This window comes from Nomascus leucogenys, chromosome 13, assembly GCF_006542625.1.
Source record: "Nomascus leucogenys isolate Asia chromosome 13, Asia_NLE_v1, whole genome shotgun sequence".
In the NCBI taxonomy this organism is placed as follows: domain Eukaryota; kingdom Metazoa; phylum Chordata; class Mammalia; order Primates; family Hylobatidae; genus Nomascus; species Nomascus leucogenys.
Window position 1 is genome coordinate 106,403,954 of NC_044393.1, and position 16,300 is coordinate 106,420,253.

Below are 16,300 nucleotides of genomic sequence, written 5' to 3' on the forward strand. Positions count from 1 at the left end.
CCTCGGCCAAACCCATCTCTTCACTTCCCCACGAGGGGTCTTCCCGAGACCCTGCATTTGGACTTCAGGACCACAGAGTCTGCTGCCCAGACACCCAACCGAGATGTAGCTCCCCAGGCACCCCTGGGGCCCTGCCCACAGCTAGTGAGGATCTTGGGGGACTTGAATCCAGTGCCCCTAATGCCAGTGGAAAGGCGACTATAGATTTCTCCTTGAGAAGTGCTCCAGGCCAGAAGACAATGGAAAACATTTTTAAAGTAGTGAAAGAAAAAAAAGTAACCCAGAATTCTATATCCCATGAAAATATCCTTCAAATACAAAGGTAGACTTATGGCTCTGTTAGGAATACAGACACTGAAGGACATCATCCCCAGCAGAGCTCCACAATGAGGAATACGAACAGCCCAGGCACCCCAGGCAGGCACAGGGGTAGATATAAGTCAAGGAGCACCTGTATACATATATATGTATATATATGTGTGTGTGTGTGTGTGTGTGCATGTGTATCTCCTTTCACAGAATTTGACACTACATTCTGAAAAAAGTCACATTCAGAAAAACTCTGGGTATGTCTCCAAACACAGCACTGTGGCATCACCCAGCAGCCTGAGGGAGGTGCAGCTCAGACTTTGCAGGTGCTGAGTGAGGCAATATTACTTCACATAGAACACACACTTTGCTAAGAACAATTTCCACTTCTGGGTATCAGCAAGAAGTGTCTTCTATCCAAACATGACCATCTGGTACTTGCATATGGGTCTTTAGTGTGATTTAGAAACACTTTAGGAAATACACTGGGGCTTGAGTGGATGTGGAACTCATTATGAATTTCCCACATACAGTAATGGTATAGGTTTCCAAGTACTGTTTCCATGTAGGATGTTGATTTTCGAGAACAGATCACTAACATTAGGTGTGTGATAACTGCATGGGGCTTATTAAAATATCCCATTTTTGCTTGATTATCTCAATGATAAACCCACCACGTTTTTATTTCTAGTGTCTTTTTGTATTACTTTGTTCCCACACTGCTCATAAAGATATACCTGAGACTGGGTAATTTATAAAGGAGAGATTTAATTGACTCAGTTCAGCATGGCTGGGGAGGTCTCAGGAAACTTAACAATCATGGCAGAAGGGGAAGCAAACACGCCCTTCTACACAAGGTGGCAGGAGAGAGAAGTGCAAGGAGCAAAGGGGGAAAGTCCCTTATAAAACCATCCGATCTTGTGAGAACTCACTCACTATCACGAGAACAGCATGAAGACAGCCACCTCCATGATTCAATTACCTCCCACTGGGTCCCTCCCACGACACGTGCAGATTATGAGAACTACAATTCAAGATGAGATTTGGGTGGGGACACAGCCAGACAATATCACTTTTCAAGTTACACCGATACAGATGTAATAGGTATATAAATTATCAAGGCCTTCGCAGTCCTTTGCATCTCAAATCATGGCTATAGTTTCCTTGGCCATTTTTTAATGGATGAAATTTCATGTTCTATGTTGTCAGAGTATAATTTAACTGCAGTTAATTTACTTTTCTGGTATTTTGTCTACTTTTCTCACTAATTGCTAATCAATGCAGATGGAACCACCTCATAAACGTACCTTTAAATTGTCATATTCATCTTTGCTTCACCTCTGTCCATGCCTGGGGACTTGTTTGTGGCGCTGCAGTATGTCACAGCAATGAGAGTGTTTATCATTATGCCTCGTGGTGTTGTAGCAATTAACTCGCACTTTGCCTTTTGCTCTGTCATCCAGCTTGAAGTAGGTCAAAACTTCATACGTATGAATTTTGTACTTTAAAAAGATGAAAAATGTTTTACACTTAGTAGCTATTCCCTTCTCCACTTGCACACACTGGCCTTAGGCTCACAATAATAAGAGATATTCTAGATTGTCACCCAGTTTGTTAAAGGAAAAAATTCCAAATTACAGGCCCATCTTATGTTTTACATCCAACCTTCATGGCCACCTGCAGTTCTCTGTGACGTCGTCGGTGCTCACATACACAGCTGGTGTTCGTTGTCCCTGTTCCTGCCTCAGGAGCCTTTAGCATGTTCCCAGGTTCTCTTTAGCCTTTAGCAGGTTGCCTGGTTCTCAGGCCTCCTTAGCCTTTAGCACGTTCTTCTCAGGTTCTGGCTTCTCAGGTCCTCCTTGGCCCTTAGCATGTTCCCAGGTTCTTGGTTATCTTAGCCCTTAGCATGTTCTCAAGTCCTCAGTTCTCAGGTTCCCCTTCCTTGACTCTCTTAGCCCTTAGCATGTTCTCAGCTTCTCCTTAGGCTTTAGCATGTTCTCAGGTCCTCCTTAGTCCTTAGCATGTTCTCAGGCTCTCAGTTCGCAAGGTCTCTTAGCCCTTAGCATGTTCTCAGGTTCCTGGTGACCCCTTAGGTGCGAGCTCTGTTCCTCACACTGGGCACTCATACTTACTGCTTTGCTGATTTTCCACACTGCATCTCTTTCTGGCTTTCTCTCATGGGGCTTACTCTGCTTAAGGGACCTCATGTGTGGGAAGAGAAGAACCAGCAGGAGAAATGAGCTTCTGGTTGCCACTCTGGTAAGCCCAAAAACAGGGCTGGGAATTCTGAAGACTTCATTCTAATGTCGCCTTTATTTCATGAATGGATGATTGGTTTTCAGCAAGTTACTCAATCTCCGGAGATTAACTGCCTTATGTGAAGAACACCAGCTACTATGTCACTGGCCCATTGTGGATTCTTGTTCAGCTGTGAAGCTCAGAATGCTCTGAATACACATGGAGTGGAGAAAGCCAGGTGACATTCTTGGTTAGTGCAGCTTACCCATGCAAGAATTCAAAGGCATGGGCAGATCACGCATTCTGTCCTTCACCACCGTTTATCCAACAAATGCTGGCTCAGGGTCCATCTGGTGAAGGGCACAGGCTGGCACTAGGGGAGCCTGGTTAGAAGCAGCTCCTGGGAGTGGGGAGTGAGGACAATGAAAGCCAACACGGTTCCTTATCATGCAGCAGGAATCAGAACACGATGATCCCTTTAACGGGAATGAAACAAATCCATTACTTTAAAATCGCTTGAAAATCTAGAGGTGATGGCCACAAATTAAATCTAAAATAAGACAAAATTATAAATACTAAAGAAGAGGCAAACGAGCCACAATCCACATATGAGAAGGCAAACAAGCCACAATCCACATATGAGAAGAAAAAGCCCCACAGAGGAAATCAGTTCCCTTGCTGCTATAACCCGCCCTCCGACCTGACCCAAGCGGCTTTGGAAACACCACTTGATCTTATAAAAGCTGAGTTTCAAACAGAAACAGTCCCAAAGGTCAAATTCTGAAGATAGCCATGGATTAACCAGGCAACAAAAACAAAGAGGAAGCAGGAAAGGACCTACTCATTTAGGAAAATGGAATCCAAGACAACAAGCATTAAGGGAGACGCAGGCACCATTTAAACAGCAATCCGCTAATGATGGATGCTGAGGACGGGCTGACGCAGCCCCTGTGTGCTAAGCAGCAGAGCCTCAGCGCCTGTGAAGCCAAACACATCAACCCCCAAAGGAAAACTCACAGAAATACTGTTTTTGTCTGAGAAATTTCAGAAAGTCACAATATAAATAAGGACATGTTGATTTGAAGTAATACAATTGACACTTACATTTTTACCTAACTACACATCATATATATATAATTATAAACTATTTATAAAAATCTGTATCCTGCAAATAGTTATACAAATATATTTTTGAAGGCCAATTGAAAATTAAGTATGGTATCAATTAGGCCAAAGAAAACCTCAAAATTACCAAAGAGTAAAAGTTGAACAAAGTCACATTCTGACTAAAATGCAGTAGAATTAGACACTAATTTGAAGTTTAAAAACAACACATAAATATGAAAAAATAGAAAAGCCTACAAAACACTTATTGTTTCAAAAGGATATAAATGACAATTACAGATAATTTAGAACAAAAGCAAGTGAGAATTCATCAGTTATAGAATGATGTTAAAATTATGCTCAAAAGCAAATTATTTATGTGATTTCATTATTTTTTAAAAATGATAAATAGCATAAACAAGTTTTACTGAAGAATTTTTATTTAAAAGTAAGAGAATAGCAAAAAGAAGAAAATCTAAGAGATAATTCTTTCTAAAAATCGTGTTACAAGGGTGAAAAAAAGTGATTTTTTTTTTTTTTTTTGAGACAGAGTCTCACTCTGTCTCCCAGGCTAGAGTGCTAGGTGTGATCATGACTCACTGCAGCCTCAATCCCCCAGACTCAGGTGATCCTCTCTCTCAGCCTCCTGGGTAGCCAGGCGCCATCACACCCGGCTAAAGAAAAAGTAAGTTTACAGTGGCAAAGGAATAGAACTACACATGTGCTGAGTAATTTTAAAAACCATAACAGTGAGGACTAAGCTCTGATTTTTTCTCTTGCCCAAATTCCTATCTAAGAGGTCTGGGGAGTCATACCCTACAAACCGTAAATTCTCATCAGATGGGTTTTATTTGACCCTATATATCATGACTTACTTTTCAGTCTGACTCTGGAAGAACATGATGAGACAAGGGAAAAAAATCAAAATATTTAACCCTAAAATATATTTCCTTGCAATACCTGGAATTTGCCCTGCAAAGTCTCTTGTGGGAAAAATCCACATTCTATAGGGATCTCCTTTCCCCTTTGTTTTCCTTCCTTCCTTTCCAGATCCAGAAGATAATCAGCCAAGAGCCAGGCACCCTTTTAGGTCCAATAAGAAGCATCTTACAACCTGCTCTCTCTGAAATCTGCTATCTGAGAGCTTCCTCTGCACATAAAACTTGGTCTCCACAATCCTTTATCTTAACTGGAACATTTTCTTTCTGTTGATCCCAGGTCTTCAGATAAACTCAACAAGTTGTCAACCAGAAAATGTCTGAATTCACCTACAGCCTGGAAGCCCCTGCTTTGAGTTGTCCCACCTTCTGAACTAAACCAATGTATTTGATTGATGTCTCACGCCTCCCTAAAATCTAGAAAACCAAGCTGCACCCTGAGCACCCTGGGCCCATGTTCTCAGGGCTTCCTGAAGGCTGCATCACAGGCTATGGCCACTCATATTTGGCTCAGAATACATCTCTAAAAATATTTTACAGAGTTTGACTCTTTTCATCAACAAGAGAATAGCATTCGCTACGCTGCATTAACAAATGTGGAAATCTGCTAATAAAGGATAGCTTATAAATACCCCAAATCACACAACAGTGTAAGCATATTTTACCAATAATCGTGGAAGACAATGAAAATGCTCTATAAATGAAGAACATTCCTAAAAAATATACTAGAAAGTAGATCATTTCAATGGTAAAAGAAGTTTTCCAGAAATTTTAGGAAAAAAAGAAAAACGATCAGATTTCCATGAGGAAACATTGTGGGCAACTGTTGAGGAAGACAATGGGCCACACTGTTTCTTATTCTCTCCTGGGCAGGGCCTCATGGGAACCTCCCTCAGTAGGTGTCAGAGTCGGGCACGAGGAAGGCGCCGGCAGAACAGGGGAGGCCTTTGGGTCAGCAGGAGGGACAGCATGAGAGGGAGTGATTGTCCCCAGGCAGTCATGTCTGGGCCTGGGGAAGAGCTGGGGAACGTGCCCAGACTCCTCTGCCCTCCATGCTGGGTGCAGCTTGTTCCAAACCCCACCAAAGCCAGAGGCCCAAGGACCCGATGGAGCTTACAGGCATGAAGTCCATCGCGGGGCAGGGGACGGGAGTGTGGAGGAAAGGAGTCTGGAGAATATCCAGCCAATGCCTCCCTAAATGGGCCTCTGTTTTGGGGGCAGGGATAATTGCTCTTGCCTGGGTTCAACACTCACAAAGAAAGAATGTAGAAATCCAGCCTACAGAATGGTAAGAGCTCTCTGTTTTTATTTGCAACCATAGCTAGTGCTATCTACGTTCCAGGCTGATAAAAATATTTTTACAAAATATAATATGTGAAAAGTTACTAGCCTGAAATATAAAGAACCTATAATAAAAGGAACAAACAGAAAAATACAAAAAGTCCTTTTTATGCAGACAAAGACCATATACAGGAAATTCACAAAGAAAATTCCAATCTCGGCCGGACATGGTGGCTCATGCCTGTAATCCCAGCACTTTGGGAGGCCAAGGTGGGCGGATCATGAGGTCAGGACTTCGAGACCAGCCTGGCCAACATGGCAAAACCCCATCTCTACTAAAAATACAAAAATTAGCTGGGTATGGTGGCGTGCACCTGTAGTCTCAGCTACTCAGGAGGCTGAGGCAAGAGAATTGCTTGAACCCAAGAGGTGGAGGCTGTAGTGAGCCGAGATCGTGCCACTGCACTCCAGCCTAGGTGATGAAGCAAGAGCCAAAAAAAAGAAGAGGAAAGAAAGAAGAAAGGGAAGGAAGGAAGGAAGGAAGGAGAAAATTCCAATCTCAAAGCATATGTATTTTAAGCTTTTAATCTCACTTATAATTCATAAAACAAAGATAACATACCATTTTTCATAATAAAACTGGTACTGTTTTAAATAATAAAAACTGGCAATTTTTTCAAATAACCACATTTAAGGTTGTTTAGAAGGCATAATCCAGGCGCCTCTCTAGGGTTGTTGCTGAGTTTGATTTCTCAGAGGCAGGTCCTCCCTGGATTCTTCTCTTGGCGACGCCCCTTTCCTCCCACATTTGGCAGCTTCTGTTTGCCCTGTTCTGCACCCCCCAGACTGAGGAGGAGCCATCCCTTGCTTGGTTTTCCCAATTCTTCTAGCCCTCTGTTCCTTGCCCTTCTTGGACGTCCAACCCATCCCTATACTTGATGGAGTTCAAGGTCATTGGGGCAGTGCACAACGCCCCCAGTGCAATTTAGAGAGGAGTATAAGGAGTTTGAACACATCCAAAATGGAAATTCAACACAGCTCAAGTTGAAAACATTTCGGTGGGTTTTTGTTTGGTTTCCTACAGAAAAGTCTTACAGGCTATAACAACACATTCTCTTTGATAAAGGAGGTATTAAAGGTAGATACACCAGGCACAGAAGCACAAAGACGCAGCCCCTGCCCTCAGTGTGCGCTGCGTTCTCAAGTCTCAGCCCCTGCCCTCAGTGTGTGCCGCATTCTGGGGAAAGACGCAGCCCCTGCCCTCAGCGTGCGCCGCGTTCTGAGGAAAGAGGCAGCCCCCGCCCTCAGCGTGCGCCGCGTTCTGAGGAAAGACGCAGCGCCCGCCCTCAGTGTGTGCCGCGTGCTGAAGACGCAGCGCCCGCCCTCAGTGTGCGCCGCGTTCTGAGGAAAGACGCAGCCCCCGCCCTCAGTGTGCGCCCCGTTCTGAGGAAAGACGCAGCCCCCGCCCTCAGTGTGCGCCCCGTTCTGAGGAAAGAGGCAGCGCCCGCCCTCAGTGTGCGCCCCGTTCTGAGGAAAGAGGCAGCCCCCGCCCTCAGTGTGCGCCGCGTGCTGGGGGATGGTTACCAGTTCTCCAGGCGTTCTCACTCTTGATCCTGCCAGGACACTTAACTGCTTTCCCTATCAGATGGCCGTGAGCATGAAAGCAGATATCTAAATTTTGTATTACTGGAATCTTTCTAAAGACTATGGCTCTAGAATAGTCTCTCTGTCGGGGAAAAATGGACGGACTTTTCAAACTAAACCTTTAGGAAAGGTCATTTTCATGTTTTTTTTTTAAACATGAAAAATAGCACAATGGCTCAGGAATCTGACAGTGCCAGCTTTCTTACTGTGGTTTGTCTTTAGATTAATTTTTTAACCTCCCTATGACTCAATTTCCTCACTTTCAAGAATGGGCATGACGTTAGACCATGGTATGTATGACATTACCACATCGTTTGTATGACATTAGTAATTACCACATAGTTTGAGTACAAAATAAGATAATATGGAACAATATATTTAGCTCAGTGTAGGTTGCTATGCTCTGGGAAAGGATGATAAAGACTTTCACAATTTAATTCTGCTTTTTGTCTAAAGCAAAAATAATTTCTTACTGAGAAATGAGAATTCTTGAGTTACCTGCTTTCGACCAAGGCCTTGAAGATGCAGGATTTTTCTAAGAGTTTCATGGAAAAATGAACCCCTGGGCATGTCTCTTACTGGAGGGTCACCCCAATATCACTTTCTTTCATGAGAACCAACCTTTTCCTTACAGACATCCTAACTTTCTGAAACATCTGCACCAGAAAGATGGTGGGTGCTTTGCTACATTAAAACAAACAAATAATAAGTGTAACAGCTGTGGGCTGTGTCCTGGGAGCAAGGAGCAACGAGCCACGTCCACACTTACCTGGCTGGGCTGGATGCTTCAGGATGCCTCAGGTAGGTTTTGGGGAGGTCTGCAAGTTCCTGGTCCATCACATACTGAGTATAGTCATCCTGCCACGTGAAACCTGTGGACAAAAGTTGCAAAAATTGTGTCATCATTTTGGAAGTTTAGCCAAAGCTCTTGCTTCAGTCTCATAATTAGTTGCATTTCAGCATTAAGTTGATGGTCCCATCAGCAAAGTAAGGCTCCCTCTCACTGCAGATTATCAAGATCTCCTTACAGAAATTCCAGCTTTCTGAAACTTCTAGGCCAAAAAGAAAACTGATGCTCTGCTGCATTAATAATAATAAAAAGGCTTGGGTGAGAGTGGAGAAAGCTGGCCAAATAGAAGACTCCACCAATCATCCTCCCTGTAGGAACACCAAATTGAACAACTGTCCACACAGAAAAGCACCTTCATAAGAACCAAATTTCAGATGAGTGGTCACAGTACCTGGTTTTAACTCCATATCATTGAAAGAGGCACTGAAGAGGGTGGAAAAGATCATTTGGAATTGCTGATGTCACCCCTCACCCATCCCCCTGCAGTGGCTGTGTGCCCCAGAGAGAGAACACATGCACTTGGGAGGGAGAGCACAGTGACTGTAGGACTTGGTATTGGAACTCGGTGCTGCCCTGTCACAGTAAAAACAACAGGCAAAACTCAACCAGTGCCCATGGAGGGAATATTTAGACCAGCCCTAGACAGAGCGGTACCACCCATCCCAGCGGTCAGAATCTGAGTTCTGACAAGCCTCACCACCATGGGCTAAAGTGCTCTGGGGTCCTAAATAAACTTGAAGGCTGTCTACAATGGAAGGACTACAATTCCTGGGCAAGTCCTGGTGCTGTGCTTGGCTTGTAGCCACTGGACTTGGGGTGCACACAACCTAGTGAGGTACCAGCTGGGGCAACTAAGGGTGCTAGTATCACCCCTCCCTCAACCCTAGGCAGCACAGCTCACAGCTCCAAAAGAGACTCCTTCCTTCCCCTTGAGGAGAGGAGAGGGAAGAGTACAGAGGACTTTATCTTACAACTTAGATAACTGCTCAGCCAAAGTAGGATGGGGCACTGGGCAGAGTCATGAGGCCCCCATTCCAGGCCCTAGCTCCCAGGTGACGTTTCTAGACACACCTTGGGCCAAAGGAAAATCCACTGCCTTGAAGGAAAGGTCCCATTTCTGGAAGGATTCATCATCTCCTGACTACAGAGACTTTGGGCCCTGAATAATCAACAGTGGTACCCAGGCAGTACCCCATGGGCCTTGGGTGAGACTCAGCGATGTCCTGGATTCAGGTCTGATCCGGTACCGTCCTAGTGGTGGTGGCCACAGAGTTGCTTGTGTCACCCCTCACCCAGCTGCAGAAAGCTGAGGAGAGAGAGAGAGTCTGTCCATTTGTTTGGGAGAATGTAAGAGAAAAAAAGTCTGCCTGGTAATCCACAAAATTCTTCTGGATTGTATCCAAGACTACCAAGGTGGTACTTCTAAGAGTCTGAAAGAGCCATGAAATTACTGGGCTTTGAGTGGCCCCTAATGCAGATATGGCTGCAGGGATTAAAAACGTAGATCACAGCACCAAAGTCTTTTCAAATACCTGGAAAGCCTTCCCAAGAAGGATGGGTACAAACAAGCCCAGATTTTAGCGACTACAATAAATACCTAACTCAGACACCAACAAACATCCAAGAGCATCAAGACCATCCAGGAAAACATGACCTCACCAAACGAACTAAATAAGGCACCAGGGACCAATCCTGGAGAGACAGGGATAGATATGTAACCTTTCAGACAAAGAATTCAAAATAGTTGTTTTAAAAAAATTCAGTGAAATTCAAGATAAAATAGAAAAGACAAACAGAATCCTATCAGATAAACTTAACAATGAAATTAGAATAATTAAAAACAATCATGCAAAATCTCTGGAGTTGAAAAATGTAACTGACCCACTGCAGAATCCTCAGACTCTCTTGACAGCAGAGTTGACCAAACAAGACAAAGAATTAGTGAGCCTGAAGACTGGCTAGTTGAAAATATGCAATCAGAGGAGAACAAAGAAAAAGGGATTTTAAAAAATGAAGCACACCTGCATGATCTAAAAAATAGCCTCAAAAAGACAAATCTAAGATTTATCACCCTTAAAGAAGAGGGAGAGAGAGAAAGGGGTAGAAAGTTTACTTGAAAGGATAATAATGAGAACTTCTTGAACCTAGAGAAAGATGTCAATGTTTAAGTATAAGAAGGCTATAGAACACGAAACAGATTCAACCCAAATAAGACCACCTCAAGACATTTAATTATCAAACTCCCAAAGGTCAGGAATGAAGAAAGGATCCTAAAATCTGCAAAAGAAAATAAACAAACAAACAAAAAAACATACAATGGAGCTCCAGTACCTCTGGCAGCACACTTTTCAGTGGAAACTTTACAGGCCAGGAAACAGGGGAATTGTTATTTAAAGTGTTAAAGGAAAGAAACCCTTTTATTCTGAAATTGTATATCCAACAAAAATGCATTTCAAATATGAAGGAAAAATACTTTCCCAGACAAACAAAAGCTGAAGGATTCCATCAACATCAGACCTGTCCTATAAGAAATGCTAAAGGGATTTCTTCAGTCTGAAATAAAAGAATGTTAGTGAGCAGTAAGAAATCATCTGAAGGCACAAAACTCACGGGTAGTAGTAAGTACACAGAAAAACACAGACTATCATAACACTGTAATTGTGGTGTGTAAACTGCTCATATCTGGAGTTAAAAGACTAAAAGATGAACTGATAAAAAATAACTCCAACAACTTTTCAGATATAAAGATATAAATAGAAACAACAAAAAGTTAAAAAGTAAGGGGATGAAGCTAAAGTGCAGAGTTTTTATTAGTTTTCTCTGTGCTGGTTTGTTAGTTTGCTTATGCAATCAATGTTAAGTTGTCATCCATTTAAAATAATGGGTTATAAGATGTTATTTGCAAGCCTTCTTGTAACCTCAAATCAAAAAACATAAACAGATACAACAAAAAGTAAAAAGCTAGAAATTAAAACATACTACCAAAGAAAATCACTTTCACTTAAAAAAAAGTAAGGAAAGAAATAAGAGAAGACCACAAAACAATCAGAAAACAACAAAATGGCAAGATTAAGTTCTTACCTATCAATAATAACATTGAGTACACAGGGACTAAATTCTCCAATCAAAAGACACAGAGTGGTTGAATGGATTAAAAAGACCCAATCATCTGTTGCCTACAAAAGACACACTTCACCTATAAAGACAAGCATAGACTAAAAAGAAAGGGATGGAAAAAGATAGTCCGTGCAAATGGAAACCAAAAAAGAGCAAGAGTAGCTGTACTTGTATCAGACAAAATAGATTTCAAGACAAAATTACCAAAAGAGACAAGGTCATAATGATAAAGGGGTAAATTAAGCAAGAGGACATAACAATTGTAAATATATATGTGCCCAACACTGGAGCATCCAGATATATAAAACAAATTTTATTAGAGTTAAAGCAAGAGACAGACCCCAAGACAATAACAGCTGAAGACTTCCACATGCCACTTTCAGCACTGGACAGACGATTCAGACAGAAATTCAACAAAGATATCGACCAAGCTGCACTATTGACCAAATAGACTGAATTGACATTTACAGAACATTTCATTCAATGGCTATGAAATCCACATTCTTCTCCTCAACACATTAATAATTCTCAAAAATGGCCCCTACATTATGGCAAAAAATGCATCTTTAAAAATTCAAAAACAAACTGAAATTATATCAAGTATCTTCTCTGACCACAATGGAATAACACTAGAAATCAATAACAGGGAAAATTTCGGAAACTATACAAACACATGGAAATTAAACAATATGCTTCTGAATGGCCAGTGAGTCAATGAGGAAATTAAGAGGAAAATTTAGAGATTTCTTGAAACAAATAATAATACAAACACAACATACCAAAAACCTGTGGGATGCAGCAAAAGCAGTACTAAGAGGAAAGTTTATAGCTATAAACACCTACATCAAAAAAAAAAAGAGAGAAAACCCTCAAATAATCTAATGATGCATCTTAAAGAACTAGAAAAGCAAGAGCAAACTAAACCCAAAATTAGTAAAAGAAAAGACATAATAAAGATCAGAGCAGAAATCAAGTTGGAATGAAGAAAACAATACAAAAGATCAATGAAACAAAAAGTTGGTTTTTGAAAAGATAAACAAAATTGATAAACCATTTTCTAGTCTAAGAAAAAAAGAGAAAAGACCCAAATAAATAAAATCAGAGATGAAAAAGGAGATATTACAACTAATACTGCAGTAATTCAAAGGATCATTAGAGGCTACTATGAGCCACTACATGCCAGTAAATTAGAAAACCCAGAAGAAATGGATAAATTCCTAGACACATAGAACCTACCAAGACTGAACCAAGAAGAAATCTAAAACCTGAACAAATCAATAACAAATAATGAGATTGAAGCTGTAATAAAGTCTCCAAGCAAAGAAAGGCCTGGGACTTGATCGTTTCACTGCTGAATTTTACCAAATATTTAAAGAAGAATCTTACTCAAACTATTTCAAAAGATAGAGGAGAAGGAAATACTTCCAAATTCATTCCATGAAGCCAGTATTATCCTGATACCAAAACCAAAGACACATCAAAAAATAAAACTACAGGCCAATATCCCTGATGAATATTGATGCAAAAATCATCAACAATCATCAACTGTCCTGGGAATAGGACAGTCTCTTCAATAAATGGCACTGGGAAAACTGGATAACCACATGCAGAAGAATGAAACTAGACTCCTATCTTGTCGTATACAAAAATCACATAAAAATGTATTAAAGACATAAATCTAAGACCTCAAACTATGAAACAACTACAAGAAAACACTGGGAAAACTCCCCAGGACATTGGATAGTGTAAAGATTTATTTAGTAATACCCCATAAGCACAGGCAGCCAAAGCAACTTGAGTAATGCTCCACAAGCACAGGCAACCAAAGCAAAACCAGACAGATGGGATCACATCAAGTGAAAAAACCTCTGCACAGCAAAGGAAACAATCAACAAAGTGAAGAGACATACACAGAATAGGAGAAAATATTTGCAAAGTATTCATCTGACAAGGGATTAATAACCAGAATGTATAAAAACTCAAACAACTCTGTAGAAAAAAAGTTTAATAATCTAATGTAAAATGGCCAAATAGAGCTCTGAATAGACATTTCTCAAACAAGACATTCAAACGGCAAACAGGCATATGAAAAGGTGCTCAACATCACTGATCTTCAGATAAATGCAAATCAAACCCACAATGAGATATCATCTCACCCAGTTAAAATGGCTTTTGTCCAAAAGACAGGCAATAACAAATCCTGGCAAGGATATAGGGAAAAGGGAACCCTCATACACACTGTTGGTGGAATTGTAAATTAGTACAACTATTATGGAGAGCAGTTTGGATGTTCCCTAAAAAGCTGAAAATAGAGCTATAATATAATCCAGCAATCCCACTGCTAGGTTTATACCCAAAAGGTAATCAGTGTATCAAATAGATATCCGCACTCCCATGTTTATTGCAGCACTGTTAGCAATAGCGAACATTTGGAAGCAACCTAAATGTCCATCAACAAATGAATGGATTTTAAAAAATGGGGTACCTCTATACAATGGAGTACTGTTCAGCCATAAAAAGGTGAGATTCTGTCATTTGCAACAACATGGATGGAAGTGAAAATCGTTATGTTAAGTGAAATAAGCCAGACATAGAAAGACGAACTTTGCATGTTCTCACTGATTTGTGGGAACTAAAAATTAAAACAACTGAACTTATAGAGAGTAGAACAATGGTTACCAGAAGGAAGTAACCATTGTTACTGGGAAGGAAATTGGCAGGGGGCAGGGGGCAAGTGGGAATGGTTAATGAGTACAAAAATATAGTTAAGTAGAATGAATAAGATCTGGTACTTGATAGCACAACAGGGTAACTACAGTCAACAATAATTTATTGTACATTGAAAAATAACTAAGAGTATAACTGGATTATTTGTAACACAATGAAAGGATAAATACTTCAGGTGATGAACATCCCATTTACCCTGATGTGATTATTATGCATTGTATGCCTGTATCAAAATATCCCATGTACCCCATAAATATATACACCTGTGTACCCACAAAAATTAAAAATTAAAAAAATAGAGAGACTTAATGAGTGCTGTGACTATGGCTGGACAGCAAGGAGCCTTACACCAAATACAAGTTTAGTTAGAAGACAGATTTTTATCTACTGTGAAAGATGGAAACATCTTCCATCTACATGGAAATATTGTGGTCACAGCAAAGATACTCCTCATCCACAATGAGCACATAGTACCCGTCTCTCACCCACTCCTCTACCTGCCCGCCACCATATCTTAGGTATTTTGTTCTTCCTAACAAAATCTTGACAGCAATTGGAATGGAATAAGGGGTATTGTTACCGTGAAAGCAATTATCATGGGGCTTAATGTACTGTATCCGGGAGCCAATTACATTATATTTATACTCAAATGTTATGACAAAGAGCTTTGTAACAAGGGTGAAGTAGTTATGAAGGCAAAATCCATGTGATTATGCATTAATTACATGCACTGTGGATCACATGATAATTATGCTCAAAATTACCAAATAACTCTCAAGAATAATTATTATGCAATTTGTACATTTTAGATCTTATGGTAACACTTTAGCACTTAGAACTACCCCATGCAATTATCCATAATTATCTAATCACTAAATATCATGTAATTACAGAGATATATTTTTATGCCCTGTACAAAAACACATTACCAAAATCTTCAAATCAGGATGGCTCTGTGCTTGTGTGTATGTGTGTGTGGGGGGGGGGGGGTGGGGAGGGGAGGGCATAGGAAGTCCAGAACACGATAAGAACCACATATTCTGGATGGAATTAAAAGAGCTCAGTAGATATAAGCTATCTTCATGAACACACAAGTATTTTTTTCACATGCAAATCTAGATTTTTTAAATGTTATAGACGGCAAATTAAAGCAATTGTCATATTTCTAAATCTCAAAAGCCTAAATGGCATTACCCGAAGTGAAGAATGATAGGAAAATTCACCATTAGGATGGCCTCCAACTTACTCTAAGCCGCTCTAGTTGGAATATATCACTTAGAGAATAAGTCGCTGCAGAAAACAGGCCCCACACTCACTATTATCCAATTTAAGATTAAATGTACTTAATAATAATCAAGTCTATCCCATTTGCCAAAGCAACTTAAAAACACCCACTATGAAATGTACTTTTGTTTATATAGCTATTTCTGATCCATTCTTGGGAGTATACTCAATTGAAAGCACATTTGCAATGTTAGTATAATATCTATTATTGTGGATTTAGAAATAAGGATATTTTAACCATGCCATTCCTAAAAAGGATTCTCTTAATATTAATATTTATCAGGAAGCAGGATATCAATGGCACAAAAAGAACTTTTCATGAAAAAAGTCATTTATAAAATTTAAATAACTTAAATTTAAAAATTTTTATCTAAAAATCATGTAAGTCTGAGTTATGTCAACTTTGGGATCTATGATAAGGGCTCAGTTCTTCCAGAACAACAGTTGGTCAACTACTCAGAATCATCTGTACTGGGCAGTCTGAGAGGACCCTGTATACCTTAGCCCAGCCATCTCAGCCTTCCTAGAAGTCAGAAGAAACTGTGCTCTTAGATATAAAAAACAAACAAAACAATGCAGAGATATGGGAGTTTAAGCATCTCCTATGAACTTCTGTCTGTGGCATATCTTGTAGAAAATATAACCCTGGGAAGAAGGAATCCACTCCCAGAGATGACATACTTCTTCCCACTAAGTACAACTAAAATCTCTGAGCATACGTAAAACAAGCATAAGACTCTGAAGGACAGCAATAAGAAGGCAGAGCAGAGAAGGACATGGTAGTGGATTCCCTGGGTTTTCTTTTTGC

At 40.5% G+C, this 16,300-nt stretch overlaps 1 protein-coding gene across 4 annotated transcripts in view; it reads right to left on the reverse strand.

The window, feature by feature from the left end:
- PTPRN2 (protein tyrosine phosphatase receptor type N2) overlaps positions 1 to 16,300 on the reverse strand; it is a 998,301-nt gene that overhangs the window by 636,681 nt on the left and 345,320 nt on the right. For all 4 annotated transcript variants that reach the window (XM_003281603.4, XM_004090276.3, XM_012512304.2 and 1 more), the window contains one exon: positions 8,284 to 8,386. In XM_003281603.4, the coding sequence (XP_003281651.2) occupies positions 8,284 to 8,386 (103 nt within the window). The remainder of the gene's footprint in view (positions 1 to 8,283; positions 8,387 to 16,300) is intronic.